This window comes from Dinoponera quadriceps, unplaced genomic scaffold (genome assembly GCF_001313825.1).
Source record: "Dinoponera quadriceps isolate SergipeBrazil2010 unplaced genomic scaffold, ASM131382v1 scaffold6016, whole genome shotgun sequence".
NCBI classification, from domain to species: Eukaryota; Metazoa; Arthropoda; class Insecta; order Hymenoptera; family Formicidae; genus Dinoponera; species Dinoponera quadriceps.
Genome location: NW_014559916.1, coordinates 37074 through 55821, shown reverse-complemented (window position 1 = coordinate 55821; position 18748 = coordinate 37074). Strand labels below are relative to the sequence as shown.

The 18748-nt window shown below is 41.1% G+C and overlaps 1 protein-coding gene across 5 annotated transcripts; it reads left to right on the top strand.

Annotated features, from left to right (window-relative positions):
- The first annotated feature begins 889 nt into the window (after positions 1 to 889).
- LOC106750560 (anoctamin-8) lies at positions 890 to 18469 on the top strand. Of its 5 annotated transcripts, none has more exons than XM_014630997.1 (16): positions 890 to 1320; positions 7081 to 7166; positions 7943 to 8103; positions 8384 to 8660; positions 8996 to 9184; positions 9846 to 10031; positions 10266 to 10418; positions 10652 to 10787; positions 11308 to 11363; positions 11851 to 11925; positions 12152 to 12427; positions 13662 to 13859; positions 13941 to 14232; positions 15080 to 15394; positions 15714 to 15984; positions 16127 to 18469. In XM_014630997.1, the coding sequence occupies exons 1-16, from the start codon at positions 1047 to 1049 to the stop codon at positions 16692 to 16694; spliced, it is 3513 nt and encodes a 1170-aa protein (XP_014486483.1). In that variant the 5' UTR covers positions 890 to 1046; the 3' UTR covers positions 16695 to 18469. The 5 variants fall into 5 exon arrangements, with proteins under 5 accessions (XP_014486483.1, XP_014486482.1, XP_014486481.1 ...); XM_014630996.1 differs by having other exon boundaries at positions 12152 to 12472; positions 15101 to 15394; XM_014630995.1 differs by having other exon boundaries at positions 12152 to 12472; positions 15717 to 15984.
- The last annotated feature ends 279 nt before the right edge of the window (positions 18470 to 18748 follow it).

Genomic DNA, 18748 nt, shown 5'->3' with positions numbered 1-18748 from the left:
TAATGTAGTGGTAAGGAAAAGATTTGTCACCCGAAAAGAATAACTTTGCTGTTGTAGCAAAATGCCGTTGCGACAGCAATAAAATTTAATTGGTATAACCAAGTTATTTTGCTGTTCATACATCCAGCAAATAGCAATTAGTATTCTTAACAAATTTTTCTGCTGTCCAAAAAAATTGTTTTGCTGTTACTATGTTAACGAACAATTTGCTGTTCTAACAAAATTGATTTTCTCCGTGTTCAACCCTTATATTATCCTCAAGTGGTTGTAGGTACACTACAAAAAAGATCGGCTGAAACAACTCGATTCGAGCTAAACAAACTAGATTTCGAGGTTGCACGAATCACCCACCCTGATTCTTTCAGCAAAATTTTGCCGTAAAACTATTCATCTGACTTGATTCTTTATTTAATTTGGTTCAATTGTAGTTTGTGCAACAAAATCTAATAAAATTAAAGCTTAAAGAAATAAAAATTAAAAAAGTAATTAAATAACCCTGAAATTTGAAACTTTTTATAAAAATATTGACTCTGTGTGATTAGGTGTGTAAGATATCCAAAAGTTTGTCTGGAAATCCCTCTCGCGCAGGATAACAAGTGATTCGCGGTTCCCGTACGTTCGAATCCCTCCGCGCGAACGGCGTAGTATCCTAGTAACTTTCCCGCTATCCCCGAGAGCACGCTTTATCGCGCGCTCCGTCACCGAACGAAAACCACCCTCTTTCACCCCACAATCGATCGGCATTGGTAGAAGTCTGCTCGTACAGATGGTGCCACGTGACGGCGGGATGACATTCGCACCGGAAGTGCGGCAGGGGATGCTCGAAGGGCGGCGAGGGACGCGGGTACACCAACCGATATATGTCGTGATCGCGCGTGCGGCGGCGGCGGTGGTGGTGGTGGACGAACGAACGAACGAATGGTTGAGGGTGAGGAGGGCGCAAGGATTGACCGAGAAGGACGTTGAGCGAGAGAGGAGTCGTTAGTTCAGTTGAGGCGCAAGAGTCCTCCGGCTAAGGACTACCGTCCCTGCCAGTCCGGGACATTATGCCAGGCGGCGAGGGGTCTTCGATCAATCTCCTCGATCGTCATCACCATCGCACGTCCGCCGCCGCCAGCACCGCCACCGGCTCCGCCGCCGCCGCCGCCGCCACCGCCGCCGACGAGTGCGCGAACGATGACGATGTCGGTACGACCGCGGCAGCATCGACGACCGGCGCGACTCTCGGCAGCGGCGGCAACGCGATGACGAGCGCCTTAGCGGGCGACGGTCTCCGCCGCAGGAAGGTCATACACGCGGCCAAAGAGACTCTCGACAAGGGTGAGTGCTCCAAGAAGGGGTGCCCCTTCTGTGTTCTCTCGTTTATACACGCTGTGACACCGCATATCCGCGTTCCTCGCAGCCGATCGTTACGAAACGTCGCGCAATATCACCCTCACGGTCGGTCGCGTGCCCGTTTGGGATCTGGGTAAGTCCGGTACTAGCCCCGAGTACGCGACCCCCTATCTGTCGGCTGGAGCGCGCACGGATCAGCTCTCTCGCAAGGGAGCCGCGAGATCGATCCCGCTTGCCCGACACGATATCGCCTTTCGTATCCTCGCGTTCGTCTTTGCGCTGCGTCATTGCACCGTTCGACGATGTAACCACGAAATAACGGGCGATTAATAATTGTCAATTTGCCGATTCCGTGTCCAGTCGGCCGGAAGCCTACTCCTCCTGCTCTCCCCTCCCCCCCCTTCTTACTCTCTCTCTCTCTCTCTCTCTCTCTCTCGAGCAATAGTCGATCGCGCCGTGGTACGCATGTCGCCTTTGGTATCGCGATCACTGACCGAGGGACGAACATCGCGGGATGTTGTCCTTGTTTTGCGCCTTATAGATCGAATCCTGCTCCGGATGGAAGTTCCGCTGGAGAAAAAAGAAACGGTATCGTTGCGCGTGTCCTGATTTTATCCGCATGCTCGTAAACGTGTCACTGCTGATCACTGCACGTAAACACCGATTCGATCGGGTTTCGCGCGGTTATTTTCGTGCTTTCCATTTATGAACGTTATCGCGAGATGCATTCGATATGCGGGAGGTGTCCTGTGCCAACGTATTGCCTCCCTTTCCCTACGAATATATTGAGGCTCATAAATAATATGTAAACGGAGGCCCCGTGAATTCGTTGCGATTTGTGACAGCTTGATCTAGATAAATTACAAATGGCGAGTGATGAATATCTCCGCCAAAGAGAGCCGATTCGGATATCGTTCTAACATTCTGATCGTCTAATATCTTAAGTTCAGTTAAGTTCGTGGGGAAAACAATCACCGAAAATCAAATTCGCCCGATGCCGCGGATTCAGTATATGTAAAATTTATCGATGCAGGGAAATGAAAACTTTCTACTCGCTCGTACACGAATATTTTGCATATATCGATAAATAATTTACAGAACCTACACGGATATTTTATGTAACTTCAATAGAATGTGAAAATATGTAAACAAATTGTTTTATAACTTCGTGTTTCTTTATAAGGATCGAGTCAATGTGCAATAACTCGAGATAACATGAGGATAATACGTAGAGTAGTACGTAGAATTAAGCTCACGTGCCTGCACGGCAATTTAATTTAAGAGACAAAGATATTTTAGATAGCTATTTATATTCAATTAAAACATGGTTATTAATAGCAATTGACGTTATTTTTGCCTCTTTAATGAAATGGGTAAAAAAATAACAGGTTGGCGAGAGCCAATGTAGGTTGAACGAAGTGGGTGGAGTTTAATTCTGTTTAACAATCGTCCCCAATACTGCAAAAGCTTTATATCGTTATGATGACCAAACGTTTCTGCAATATTTTTGAAGATGATAATTAAAAAGAAATTTCGCTCGCGCAACGTTCAATCTATGTCGGTTCTCATTAATTTGTCACTTTTTCATTCGATTGGAAACTTGGATTTGGAAGAATCTTAAATCATCATTGATCAAATTGAATATTCGCGACTTGCGCACTTCGTGACGTCATTCGTGCTGTCAAATGTGTTGTAAATATAAAAAGGGAACAACTACGGCGAATGCAAGTTTTGAAAGAACTCGAGAGCAACTGTCGGTGCTCTCAGAGAGCGCAGCTCGTCTAAGATACATAAAGCGACGAGAAACGCTTATGGTTTGTTAACATCGGTCCCAATCGCGCTGCTCGGATACTCGACCTGTTTTGTGTCACATCGCAATTGTGCATTAAATCGAGCGGAGACGAGGAGCACCGTGCATTATCCGTATCGATGTTAAGCTTAGTATTATCGCCGTTGACTCAGATCGACACCGAGACGAGGAATCATCGATTGTGCATTGTCACGATTTTAATGCAAATTTCAACGAACATCGTTCTCCTAATTACGTTATTTTCTTTTTATATTAAAAACGCAAAAAAAATTCGTGAAATTATTTGTATCGTTTCATTTTGATATAGTTGAACGCCGATTGAAAGAAACTCTATCGATTTTACACTCTTCCACTTCGGAAAAAGTCTATTCCGGATGGAAGTCCATTAAGTCGACTGTCGATGGAGATAAGTGCGAAGAATCTCCCCCGCTTTGTGTACATACCGATATAATCAGTATTTTTAGACACGTATATAAGAGCTTCGTAAATGTCACAATCATCACGTAAGAAAATATTTTATCCGAGAACTCTTGCCGCGCCACTGATCGTGTTAAAGCGAGTGCTTGCGACTTCCGCGAGGGAAGCGCTCGCGATCCTCTCATTCGTAACGATCGTGTCCGTAATTTACGTGTTTTGTGCCGCGCGAGATGTAGATAGTGGGCACACTCTTAGCACACCTTGTTCGGCAGTCGTGTATAGCTACGTGCGCCTGTGTGTGTATATATATGCGCGCTGTTGTGACGTAAGAGAGATTCCCGCTCCCTTCTTGCTCTCACCTCCCCGAAAATGAGATGCGGCGCGGTAACATTTCGGTGACGACGGTTCATCCGAAGGGATTCGGTATTCCGAGGACCTTCCGAGGCAGCTTAACCGCGACGCGTGTGTTCCAGATCGTTTTGGAGATCGATTTTCGAATTATCTTTCCTTCCGTTACAGATTGGACCTCGAGCCTGTTATCGAGAAAATAAACTTGTGCACGATGCAACATTGAGCGATGTTTGTTCGAAATAGCGTGTTAAAGGTGTGAATTTCTCGCGACGGCTCTCACGACTTGTTAATAAGTGAATTAGTACCGCGTAAAACGGCATACTCGACTGATAATCAAAGCGTCACAATTTTATCTCGGCTTTATATTGATAGAAGATTGCCTTCGGCGCCAAACATATTTTATAATAGAAACAACATACATATAAAGCACTCTGACACTATAGTAACACTTAGTAGAAAAGTGGTTCTTCTAACTATTCTTTTGCGTTCTTAAAAGGTATGTTTAGCGCCGCAATTAACTATAATTTTCTATCAGTGTGGACTCTTCTCCCCGATGCTGAAATTTTTGGCTGAGACAGAAGGAATGTGCATTTTTCACCATCGCGATTCCTTCGAGTTTGAGACTTCGCAGACGATAAATGGGTACCCACGTTCACCTACGCCGGATATTTTTAGATCCGATCGGAATAATTGCACGTACTTTATCTTGTCCCAAGGGATTTTTAGTCATTACACGTTCTCGTGTGTATGTGTGTGATTAATGGCCGTGCCATTTGAGCGCCCGCATAATTTACCGCATGAATTACGTTTTACATATGTTTGGAGAAGCCGATTAAGGGCCAAACCCTACGTCCTCGATTAACTTTAAACACAGTTTAATTGTTTCTCCGTCTTCCTCTCTCCGGAAACAGAACAAGAGACAATCAAACTTTGCGATTCAACGACGGAGATGTCGACCATAAACTTATGAAACATTATTCGCGTATGAAAATATTTTAATTATATCATTATGGATTCACAATTACAATTATTTTACGCGATTTCTAAAAGTCCTTAAAAAAAAAATAAAAAAACATGTTAAGTCATGGAAAACGTGTAAAATTTACATAACCGATATATTTCTCAGATAGCCAGCACGAAGAAAAGAAATCGATATCTTTGTTCATTTAAAAATACATACAGACACGGGTCTCCTTTTACCGTAACGGTAGATTTGTAAAATTTTTAACACATTTTATCGAAGAGAATGGCTATTTCAAGCATTTCGCCGATTAATATTGCATCACGAATAAATTTATTCTTTCATTAATGAAGTCGATTTATGACAGAGCGAAGATAATTAGAAAATCGATTTTTAAAATGGTTACGCGCCCACGCGCCAAACTTGAGGGCGAACTGTCAAACTATAGAAACTATAGAAAATAGGACCCTGCCCCGATGAGCTTGATCTTGACAGTCATATGATTATGAGTGACGTTCAAAAGACTTTAGACATCATTCATTGTTTGTTAGAGAGAGTTATCAATAAAAGGTATTGGATAAAAATTATATATTATACACAAACGTGTGAGCTGGGAAAGAACAGATTTTCTATCCCCATAAAATCTAATCGTATCTAACTCGACTCGATCTAATTTGATAAATTTTGTTTCTTAATAAATATTCTAGTAATATCATACATGAGTGTTATTAAGAAAGCACAAACTGTGAATACAAGTGAATACAACTGTGAATACAAGTATTCACTGAAGAGGTAAAATTTTTTCTTTTTGGCGCAACTATTCGAATCGAAATTTTGCTTCTACATTAACGCTTCAAATTCCGTTGAACTTGAAGAACCAATAGAAAAAATCTCGAGATATATATAATAAAGCTATACAAGCTGTCGTCCTATTTTTCAATAAACAGTATGTTAACTTTGTAATTTAATTAGCAGATACGAGCAATAAGCAAATATTAAATAATTAAAATATGTATAATTAATAGGATCAAGTATAATTAAATATCAAACTTACTCTGTCCATATTTTCTTTAGATTTTTTCATTAATGCTGGAAATTTCAGTGGGATTTAAAGATTTAAAAGCGATAAAAATGAAACAACCACTGACACCTACACTAATACTTGAGTATATACGATTTGATTTGATCAGAGGAACATACGTGAATGAACACGATGTCGACTGAATATTTCAGTTGGCGAAATATTTCAATCACCCGACGGAATGTATAAACACGGAGTGTGTAACAACGCCGATATATGTAATACATGTACTACGTGTCGCGGTGTACGTCGTTCGCCGACTCGAGACGCGATAATTCTGTCGCGGGAAAGTCTACGACATATGAGAGTCGAAACAACCGGCAAAAAGGGCAGCCAATTTCCATTGTTTGCGAACGAATAACATGTCTAATCGGCAGCCAAGAAACCACGACATCCAACGCTCTCGAAATATTACGCAAATCAAATTTATCAACGCCGTCTATTCGCTTCTGTTTAAAAAGTTATTAGATCGCTAAATTTTATCGAAATCTCCAACACTAATAAAAAAAGATGATAACTGATCATGTGAAAGAGGAGAAAATCTGTTGTTTTATTTCACTATTAATTTTATTATTTATGTCTATATTAATTATTTAATATTCGCTTGTCGTACATATTTGATCTGAAGTTAAGTAAGTTATCTCAATTAATTAAATTAATTATTTAATCATTAATTATTGTAATTATTCCGATAATTAACATATTGTTTACTTATTGTTAACACTTAGTTAACAAGTTTACATATTGTTTACATATTGTTAACATATTACATATACATTACTTAAGTTCAAAATGAAAATAAAATGTAGATGGAATATTGAAGTAATATATAAAATATTAAATACTTTTGAAACAAATGATTATTTAAACCTCAACGTTGGAAAAAACGACAGTGAGTGACATGTTTGCAATATCAAATATCAACAGTCTGTATAACGTTATTATGTCTCGAAATTCTTTAATAGTCCTTCGAGTTCGACAGAATTTGCAGAGTTAATGCAAAACTAAAATTTTGACTTGAATATGCGGCATAAAAAATTAAATCCATTTTAAACATTAGCATTTCTCGCTGCAATGTGACAGTGTAACAACAGATAAACATAGGTAAATTTTTTTTCTTCACAGCATCCCGTCTATTGAGACGAAAAATACCATGTACAGGCCACTTAATGACCCCCCGCCGCCTATGGATACAAAAGGTTCCTACTCAGGTACGTATTTCTTTATGTCTCATAATTAATGGTCTCTGTCAGTGGTTCCTAATCGAGAAAGTGATGATTTTACAATACATGCAACAAAGTAAGTCGAAAAAATATATGCATACATATATAAATGCCTTTATCTGTCTACCTTTAAAGAGAAAACTTTGTAAATGCAACAGGTGCCATATATTATATCAAAGGAATCCACATATTACGCACGACACGCAGACTAATTATTTTCATACTAACGTTCGTTTCCACATCATTTATATTGCCGCGTGCTTCTGTATACCAACGGAGATTGTTGAAGCGTATATTCCACAGATATTTCACGAATTAAAACATATATTTATCAAATATTTTAATGTTTTAATAAATGTTAGCTTTTTTACTGACCATAGCCGTCGTTTTATCATATTTTCGTTTGTAACTACCTTCCTTTCCTCCATCGATAAACCTTCGACACCTAATGCTGGCACTTTATCATCAGCATACATTGGGTAGTATCCTAATAGTTCGGTATAAAATTTGGCATTGCCAAGAAAAAAAAAAGAATACGTGCAACAATTTCGCGATAACACGAATGATATCAGGCTGACCTAGCGACGCGCTTAACTATTTGGGCACAAAGCCAAGTGTTTGATACTATTAACATTTCACGAAACGTAAGATCATCATTTCTCAAGTAAACGGACCGATGCGAGTCAGTTGTAATTTGCGTCTCATGCATATATTTCACTACGTAAAGCGCGCAACGGGATGTTTAATAATTCGATTTCTCCTAGGAATGCGACGTAGTCATGATGTTCCCCAGCGGAGCGAGCGACGAGACCCTGATGTGGTTGTTAGGACGGCTTCGGGCTGGAACCCCGGGGCTAACAGTTCACGTGCGACATCACACCTCATCGGATAGTTACGGGTTTTACATTACGGCGCCATTTAGCGTGTAAGTGTTCGATTCTCTCCGAGCTAATATTTGACATTTTCACTCTTTCTTTTTTGTCTTATTATTAATTACGTTTATTTCTTCGCGCGACGACCGTCCGCGTTTGATTTTTCCATCTGTATCTCGTTCCGAGAGAATATTATCCTAGAGCATAATAAACCGGTAGATATTGTATTGCATTCTATCCTTTAATCTATTCTAATATTCACGATCGTGTGAACTTTGATCGCATGTAAAATCTAAGGGCGGATAGTTATTCTGACCCCGTTTGGGCTCGTAGTCTGTTGAAAGCCGCAGAGGAGGTGCATCTACCTAAGGCATTACGACAGGAATTCGGCGGTGGTCTGAAGGAATTCGTTGGGTCCGAGGCTAACTGTTTCGAGGGTAGCGACGACGAAATCCGATTTTTCACCACTCAAGAGAGGCAATCCCTAGTGATGCATCTACTTCACACGTTGAGAGCCGGTCCGCATGATCTACAAAGTCTGCCGGGTTTTAAGTTGGTGGAAGGTCAAGCGATTATCCCAAAGTGCATTTCGTCCGGTATTATTTCTCAGGTGTAGTATATGGGGTGGCGCACGATCTTGTCTTGATCGATCTTAATTTCAACGATGGATTCCCCGAGTAGATTTCATACGAGCAAAATTCTCAAAGCACCTCGTAATTTTCAACTTACAGAACAACTAATATAGCTAAGTAAATATATTGAAATATATTTCTCGGTAATTCTCTAAAGTGTGGATTCAACTTTTACCTGAAATTTTATTTGAAATATTGCCAAGAAAATCAACCTGTTTAAAGAGTCTATCGTTAAAATTACGGTTGAGTCTATGTTGAGGCTTCTCTCGACGGAGAAAAAGATTCGTGACGCGATCGATCGTGCTTTCGTCAGGTCTTCCCTCTACACGAATTACCCGCGCTAGAAAAACTGCAACGAACTTGGGTCCGCGCTTTCCTCAGTCCTCAGCCTTTGGACGACATTTGTAAATACTTCGGGGTGAAAATCACTATGTATTTTGCCTGGCTCGGCCACTACACCACCGCTTTGATAGTTCCAGCTGCAGTGGGTGTCATATACTGGGTATGTACATACGTATTCTTTATTCTTCCGTGCATCGATCGAATTATATTACGAATATCTTCTACTAAATTTTTAAACAGAAGGCCGGAATGAAAATAGATATTAGCACAGTATGATCACACAAGTACACAGAAAAAAGAACTTAATTTTTGTAATAGAATAGGAACAAGATGAAAACTCGATAACAAGAAGCGGTATCTTTGTTATTGGGACTGAGAATATTCATGTAAATATTTAGCTGTCTTAAAACTCGATTGAGATAACTGAGAACAATTAATTCCTGTAGAAACCATCTACAGGAATCTTTCTGTTCCTACAACCGAATTTTCGTCTGGTCCTCAGGCAACAGAAAATTCAATTATATCAACGGAATTGTTTTCTCCGTGTACCGAGGCACCTACTCTACGTATCGTTTATTTATATATTTGCCTTCATTTATTTAATTACTTTCTAAAAACTGATTGCCCTATTTTTATTTATTTAAATAAAAAATTTCAAAAATTTGAAAAGAAAATGTTGTCTGAAAAAAATAATGGTACAAAAATAATTTAGTGGCAAAAATAAAAAAAAAATTCGAACATAGAATTGATTTTTATCTGGCGGAATATTCCTATACTCGAAGATAAAAAAAATGTTAACAACTACCGAATCGACCGTCCAGGTCGGCATCATCGGCAGGAACCAAGCGGTGGAGGACGTGGCGTATGTCCTGTTTTCGGTGTTCAACGTAATTTGGGCTACAGTATACTTGGAGACGTGGAAAAGGAGAGGCGCGGAATTGGCGTACAGGTGGGGCACTTTGGATCAGAGGGACGATCTATTGGTCGAGCCTAGACCTCTCTTTACAGTAAGAACCTTTCCGACACTTTCTACGCCTTAGCGTTCCGACGTTGACATGGTAACATAGTAGTGTGTGCTACTACTACGACACGATAAGTATAGTTATGCTTCTGCTATATCGCTGTAATAATTGAGGATATAAAATACCACGTGAAGAGCTCTCGACAAATGATAATCTATTTTTATCGGAACTATTTTATTCGAAACACGATTGACACAATCATGATGCTACTGTGTTCAGGGAACTCTAGAGATTTCACCGGTGACGGGTAGATTGGAACCGACTTACCCCAGGTGGCGGAGAAACATGTTTCGATATTTTGTCAGCGTGCCTATCATCGCGATCTGTTTACTCTTCGTCTTCATCGTTATGATTCTAAGCTTCCAGATACAGGTACGACGAATCAAAGTCGTGCGACTTTTGCAAAATGCACCGTATATTAGTGACTAGTTAAGAAATACTTGAGACAATTATTTGGAATTCGATTCGAAGCTTTATCTACGATCCAAGCGGCAAACAATCATACGGTTCACTTTGCATCTCTACGAAAAAGCCTTTCCTTAGAAGCTGAAGACTGCTACGCTAGAATTCGTACCGATAGATTATTTCGCGCGAACAAATTCCAGGATTGGTGGGACGCGCATCTCGAATCTGGAGGCTACGGGTTCTGGCTTAGTTACGTGCCAAAGGTGTTACTCGCGGTAGTGATCGCGTTGATGGATGAAGCGTACTTCAAGGTTGCGGTGTGGTTGAATGATTTGGGTATGTATTTCGATAAAAAAAGAAAAAAATTGATGTCCTACACTATTTTAATATTGCCATCCCTCCTTCTTTCTCTCTCTCTTTCTCTTTCTCGCTCTCCCCTTTCCTTTCTCTCTGTCCCTCTCTCCTCCATCTTTCCTTCACCTATCTATCTATCTCTTTCAACAAGATCATATTTCTGTGCGATTCGAAATACAAATGATTCGCCATTTGCCGACTTCTTCGCATCGGTTTGTGTATTTCACGGTACACTATGCACGTCTAGTTTGAGAGCCTAGCATATATACTTTCGATAACTTTTCCCACGGCTTAGCTTCTTTTAGATACTAATTGAAGGACTATGTAAGGAGAACGTTATACTTTCTACATAAGGGACTTTCTTACTAAGCGAATGTTGTTCTGTTATTTGTGTGACTAAACCCGTGAGATACCATAGATACCGTTTTTATCCTTATTCACATCTCGGTGAGCGTTTATGGTGCGGTAGATAGTATTTGTGATTTTTGTGTGTTGGACGCAGAAAACTATCGACTAGACACCGAGTACGAGAATCATCTGATCTACAAGGTGGCACTGGTAATGAGATATCTTCATTTTCAATGAATAGGATATCAGTGTTATGTTAGACGTTATACTTACGTCCTCCTCTAATTAATAATAACAATATTATAATAAATCAAACCTCCGCAAAAGGGAGGATTGTAAAAATTTTTTTATTATTACAATAATAAAAACGACACTTCTTCGTCGCCAGGTCTATGTAAGAAATCTCATCTGTTAGCAAATATTTAAAATTACAACTTTCACTTGAAGATAACCACTTATATATTTAGAGGTGGACGCTTGCAGAAAGAAATACAATATAGATCTTACGCTTTTTGTTTTGACGTGAAAGTGCCTGCTCTGGCTGTCTCTGTCGCTGCATGAACATTCTATTCGCGAGAGAAACACTTTTCGCTTAATGATGTCATATTTCAGTAGGCCTTCATATTTACGCTTTTACATACATTGTTCTAACGCGCGATTACAGAATATAATTTACAACGGCCACCCTATATTTCAGTTTCAGTTTGTAAACTCCTTCCTATCGCTGTTTTACATCGCCTTTTATCTTCAAGATCAAGAGAGACTTAAGGAGGTGAGAATTTACTTATTAAAAGAGGAAACTGAGATAAAATGTCTGTGAAACAGATAAAGCGATGTTGGCTCGATTTGTAACTTACCATTGAACTTGATATTTTGATATCTGCGCCATGAAACGCCGTGTGACTCTGAAGAGAGAAAGTTTACTTCATACCGTGCGGCGCAAAGAGTCCAAAAATCGCGGAAGAAGAACCAAGTGCATTGGGATTTTTTCGTTTCAGCAACTGGCGGCTCTGCTCATAGCTCGCCAAGTAATCGGTAATCTGAAGGAATCAGCGGTACCATATTTGATCGAACAGCTGCGTCTGGCGCGTTTGAGCTTCGAACTGTTCGGGGCCCTGAGTCCCAGCGAGGCGAGGCCGGCACCTGGTCAGGAGGGCGAAGAGGTTCCACGCGACAAGGACAAGGAGGAGGAGAAGGACGAACGGTCCACCGACAGCGGCAAGTCGAAGCAACGAAACGTCAGCCAAGCAGAACTGGAGAGTTCCCTCTACAGAGTAGGGCATCCCACTAATTCTCTACTTAGTGACGTTGCGTTCAAGGTTCGGTCTAGATTTAGCCAATTGTGTTTATGTTCTCTCCGAGAGCACATCCATTCCCCCCTCAAACACGCATCACACGCACACGGGCGCGTATATCACCTCGAAGCACTCGCAACCGACATGTACATATATGCGCTTAAAGATATCTATGTCAAGTCGATAAATTCACCTCCTTCGAACTTCTTCCCCTCTGAGACACTTTTGAAGATTTGCGAATCGACGTTGCGAGTGGATTGGACGCTTCGCTCCATAAATCGATTCATTTTGTGCCTTGCCTCTCAGGTGTTTTTACGTTCGACTGCGCTGTATCAGCACGAAGGCTTAGCCGAATCGATAGTAATGTTAATGTTGTATATTGTGTTTCTTCGTCGTTTCTTTTTGCAGAATTTTAATCATTTTTTTCCCGTTTTACACCGATCCCATCGACGACGCGCAGGTATCAGCCAAAAAGGTAACGTTGTACTCATCCTATCATTAAATATCGATTCTTTCCGTCACGAATAATTGCGATGCGTCTCACACGAATATTGCTGGTTACACGAGAACAGTAATATCACGATAGAGATATGACCGTCATATTCCCGGTAAAAAAAATGAAATTTTGCTAAATGTATATTTAGACTAAAAATAATAATTGATTAACATTGCCGTGGAAAAGAATCTATTTAGATCTTTTGTGAATTTTATTAGCATAAAAAACATTGTGAACACAGCAAATAAAGTGACTGGAAGGAACATATATTAATCTCATGGCTTATCATGCGTCATTTGTCCCGAATTTTATCGATCCATATTCCGCTAAATTTTTAATTTTTTCAATGTTTGGCACAGTCTATACCTAAGATGTGGTACGAAACGTAGCATATCGATTATCCAAAGACACACGACAAGCACTGAACATGTATAGGCAATTTTATGTTCGCATTGTGTTAGTCTGACACGTTCTCATTATATAGTTGATAATAATGCTAAGTCGATATTTTTTATCATCTAGTTCGCTACAACTATCATTAGGTTGGTATATCTTCAGAGAACAGAACTGGCAAATTACGAATTTTAATGAATATTAAATTGAATAACAAATAAAGATGCAGGTTTAAATAATGCAAACATATTTTTTTCCAAAAATACGAATAAAAATATTATATTATCTGTCGAATAAACTAAACAAGTAATTTTTTATTCGCAGTACGACGGGGCGTTTTCGGAACACCTAGAGATGTTATCGCAACTAGGATACGTTTGTCTCTTTTCGTCGGCATTTCCATTAGCTGCGATGGCAGCTTTGCTTGGGAATTTGCTCGAATTACGCGGCGATGCGTTCAAACTATGTTTCGTGCTTCAACGACCTTTCGGGCGCAGAGTTTCGAACATTGGAACGTGGCAAGTAAGTGAAAAAATTAATTCGATCCTCGGCACACACACTAAAAGATGTGAATGATCAATTCAAATTTTCATTCTTTGATAGAACGCTATGGAGACGATGGGCCTGGTCGCTATTTTAGTGAACTGTGCTCTAATTGGACTGAGTGGGCAGGTGCAACGAATGTTTCCGGAGATGTCGGCAACGCAAACGATCCTGTTGATTGTAGCTTTGGAGCACATAATGTTCGCTATCCGATTTGTTATTATCTGCGCGATTCCCGACATACCTCATTGGGTCGCTACCGAAATGGCTAAAGTGGAATTCTTAAGACGCGAAGCGGTCCGAAGATTGTCCTCGACACCGTCACCGGAGCAGCAACCAGCAACAGTAATAGGTATATTATTTATCCTTATAACGTGTTGAAATCATTGAATATTCCCTCAACTAGCGAATAATAAATTGTTTTAGATAGCGAATGAGAAATATAACGTTCGTCTGATTTTTCTTTCGTTAGAACTTGATAAAACATTTAAATTGAATTTAAATTAAAATTCGTTACCTATTCGTATTTTTAAGATTTAAGGGTTCAGCGTATTTTCTATCGGTTAAAAAATTTCTCGTATATAATTATATATAATTATATAAGGGTGATTCATTTTAATTTTAACAGGTAAATATTTCGAAAAATATAATAAGATATGGGAAAATGTTTCAGATAAGAGTTGTAGGATTTGAAGGGGGACATAAGACCGTTTAAAAAAAAAACTATGTGATTCAATTAAAAAAAACGAAGTTGACTGTATTATGTACATATAATTATATATTTTTATATATGGACATATTCAAAACGTGAATTATATACGAACAATTTTTTAACGGGTAGGATTTTTTGGATCGACTAATTTCACCATCAAATATAAATACAATATTATTCTTCATGGTTTCTTTTGATGAAAAACGGATGAAAATCGCAATATCCTATTTTCATCTATCTCAATTTAATATTTAATCTTTAATATTTAATCAATTTAATATTTATTCTTAATTATGAGTTTTTTTTCGCCTTCCTCCCTCTCTCTCCTCCTTTCTTTTTTCTCACTTTCCCGTTCTTCAAATGAATACGAAGATTCACCGTCCATAGGACAGTCCGTTCCACAAACGCGCAATGGTCTTTATTCACTTTACTTAACCCGTCGATTACATCCTACCTCCTACCAGCTATTAATTTCGCTCGAACTCAGGGAGATTCGTGGTGAGTCCAGCAGACGGAGAGAACGAAGAGCAGCATTTGCTCACGGACCGTACCGGCTACGCGACCACAAGTCAAGCGGAGCCCGCGACTCTGGCTTCGACCACTCACACGCCCAGTGGCCCGACAACGCCCAGCGCCGCGTCGGTACCGAGGATCGCGGAAACACCACCGACGGCCGAATCGCCAGGCGGTAGCGGCGGAAGCAGCAGCGAGACCAGCAGCCCGTTCCTACCCGAAGGCAATTCCAATACGACCCGGGACATCCGTAACTCCCCGAGATGCTCCATACCCGGAGGTGAACGAGGTTGGATTTCGTTTCTTTCTAATCCTCGGCGACTATTTTTGACTTCTCCAAAAAATCCACAATAGTAAGATTCTTTTGCATGATTTTAACGTGTTTTAAAAATGGTGCGGTCCAATTTGAAATAAGGATGTGTATCTTTTTCATAAATATTCAATTGCGAATTTTTTCGGTGATACATCTCTTAAGAGGAAATACCTAAAGAATTTACACAAATTCCACCTCATAGAAAGTTCGATAAAAATTCATGATAGTTGTTTCGAGAAGAATTGACCGATTGTACAAGTAACCGCTTCGCTTTGCGCTGACGAGATTTTTTCAGTAGGGAGGCGCTCGAGGGAGTGGTTAAGTAATGAACCAGAAGCATCCGGTGGGACTGATCAATACAGCCATCATCTAACCATCGGACCACATGGTGGCGTCGACTGGGTGCGTCGATTGGGTTTGGAGCCCGGTGGTCGAAAATCTAGCGATTCCGAGATCAGTGGTGCTACTAACATGAGCGGAAGGGAAGAGGAATTAACGTTGCACAGGTCTACGGACTGTATCGTGTCCAAAGAGCTAGCCTCTTCTTCAGACAGCGATCTTCTCAGGTAGGGGGAGAGGAAGAAAATTTCTTTACGTTCGATCATCTTTTATCAAGATGAAGATGCTATAAAGATGAAAGAGAACGAGTGTCCTCGAGTTCCTTATTTTTATATCTTCCGTATTAACCGTCATTTTCTATGTTCGAAGGTCGGCACCGCCGTGGTCGGTAGCTCACAGGAGTCAAAAGTTCCGCTTCTCACCGGAGAAGGAGAGGGAGCGCGAGAAGGCGGAGAAACAACAGCAGCAATACCGGGATCATCACCGGGATCATCATCATCATCAACGGGAGACGCACGATTATCGCGAGCGGCAGTCTTACCTTGCCGAAAAGGAAAGGGAGAAGGAGAGGGAGAGAGAGAGAGAGAGGGAGAAGGAGAGGGAGAAAGAGAAGGATTCGAGCGGTCTATCGGATTCCAGCAAAACGATTTCCAGCCAAGAGGAGGATAAACCGACGAAGGAGGAGCGCGAGGCGAAGAAAACGCGCGTCAAGCAGAGCCTGATGAAGCGGGCGCGTTCGGTTGCGATTTTCTCGCTGAAGCTGAAAGAACGTCGTGCCCGGGAGGCCGAGCTGAAGGCCAAAGAGGCAGAGAGAGAGGCCAGGTGGCAACAACCACAGTCCTGCGTCGGCGGCGAACTTTCGTGCATACCCATAGAAAAGCTTATCTCCGTGGACGACATCGCGGCCATGGAGTCAATGCGCCGGCTGAATCATTAGCCGCTTGATTGACAACTTGTCTGTCTCTCTCTCTCTCTCTCTCTCTCTTGCACTTTTGATTTTTTTCGCTACGTAGACAACTGGATGTTCGCGATATCGCGTACGATCGGTGCGAATGATGCTGGAGTACCGCGAGAAACCCGATCGCGAACGGACAAGAGAAAAGGCACACAACTTATACGAATCGTCACCGGCGGGATGTCTTAGGCAAAACATTCCGTAGGAATTGTTTCCTCCGTCGAGAGAGACGTCTTTGACGACCATTCCCCAATACGGTTCGGTTCAGGAACAGAGCGGAAACGGGACACTCCCGAAGAATCTACGCGAGTAACGAAGATGAGAATTTCCACGGTAACTTCACGACTTAAAATACCCACAGAACGCGATTCCTGTTGTTCTTGAAACAGCACGGATGAAACCTTATCGAGAGACTGTCGACTCAAAAGGGAAAGAATCCACGGGAAAACACATCACGTTGCGATTACGATCGTTCTAAAGAATAAATATCGACGAAATTATCGTATCGTTGCATTAAATACGTAAATTTTCTCCGAGGCGCGTGATGTTCCGAACCGAAAGTACCATACTAATTGCCACGATTCTAATTTCGCTTCGAATCGATGCCCCAACACTAAGTGGCATAATTTCCTACCGCATAGGTCACTTGCTCGATCACACCGTAGATAATTGAGTCGTAATTATCCCGCCCGTGCCGTCAGTAATTGTAACTGTACACCGAAAAAAGTAAATCACTCTCGGCTGAATCTGTAACGCGCACGCATTATTATGTGTGGCTCGTCGCGGAGAGAAAAAAAACAGTTGAAACGCTCGTTAGCCGCGAAATCTTCCCGGAGAGACAGTTGGGAAGCTTGTAAAGTACCATTAGACCGCTCGCTGGGGTAGCAAACGCCGGCGCGGAGAATCCAACGAAGAGAACACGGGGGAGGAGGAGGGACTTTGTTGTTGTTGCTGCGGTAATAAATTGTTAATTAATACTATAAAACTCTAGGTGTTAATGGTTTAACGAATTTTTGCTAAATAGATCTCTCACACGAGGTGTAACACGTTGTCGAGACCACCGCCTCCAAAAAGCCTCGTGTCCCTGTTACAAATCGTTCCCCTTCCGCGGGGAATGACGACACGCGGAAGTCGCACCGTTATACGTGATAAAAAGTTTGCCACGCGACACGTTTCGTCGACGAAGAGATAGAGAGTCGATTAGAGTGCACACACATACACACATACACACACACACACACACACACACACGATACTCTTCGTCCAGAAGTGAATAAAAGGAATCTAGAGGTCATTTTTGTATATAGTGAAAAGTGTTACGCAGAGATTGTAAAATCGGTTTTCATGGCCTAGCCTCATGTCCCCGTCCGCGGCTGAACTTTAGCGCAGAGTTGTTAAGTACATACAGACACGACATATATACATGCATACACACATGTATACGCACGCACGCATACACGCACGAACACACATACACATACGACAAATTTGATTACATTTATCGAGTATTGTTAGCGGTTAGTACTTACAATTAGATGCATCCACATTGAGCACCGTTGAACAAGTCGATAATCGCGTTGTACCGTAGAGTGCCCTTCGGGAACTTGCAGAGATTCGAGTGCAGTAGACGCGAAATCGATAGATTAGCCGCTTTCGCAAAAAGGCAGGTCGAAATCAATTCGGCGGGAAGCATCTGTGTTTGTTAGATGTTTTGTATAAAACAGGAGAACTGAGCCAATAAAACATTCTACGAAAGACCGCGCGATCCTCTGATTTACTTCTCCCCGTTCGGCGTTTGAAAAATTCATCCGGATAACGTGGACGTTTCATTCATATTTTCGATCGTCAAGAAGTATAGCTCTTTAACGAAGTAGCGGTATATGTTTGGTTTAAGATTCTCACCTCGGATTTTGATAAAAGTATGCCGAATCGACTCGTTTCTATGCGTATAGAAGAGGACGTCGAAAATTTAACCCGCCACTCATCAGTAGTACCAACTTTTAGATTAGATTACAGCCAAGTGCTGCCAAGGACAA

Coding starts and splice junctions, on each gene's coding strand:
- LOC106750560 (XM_014630994.1), top strand. CDS start 1,047: ATGCCAGGCGGCGAGGGGTCTTCGATCAATCTCCTCGATCGTCATCAC. Junction 10,788..11,307: donor GGTGTGGTTGAATGATTTGG/GTATGTATTTCG, acceptor TGTTGGACGCAG/AAAACTATCGACTAGACACC. Junction 11,364..11,850: donor TGATCTACAAGGTGGCACTG/GTAATGAGATAT, acceptor CCTATATTTCAG/TTTCAGTTTGTAAACTCCTT.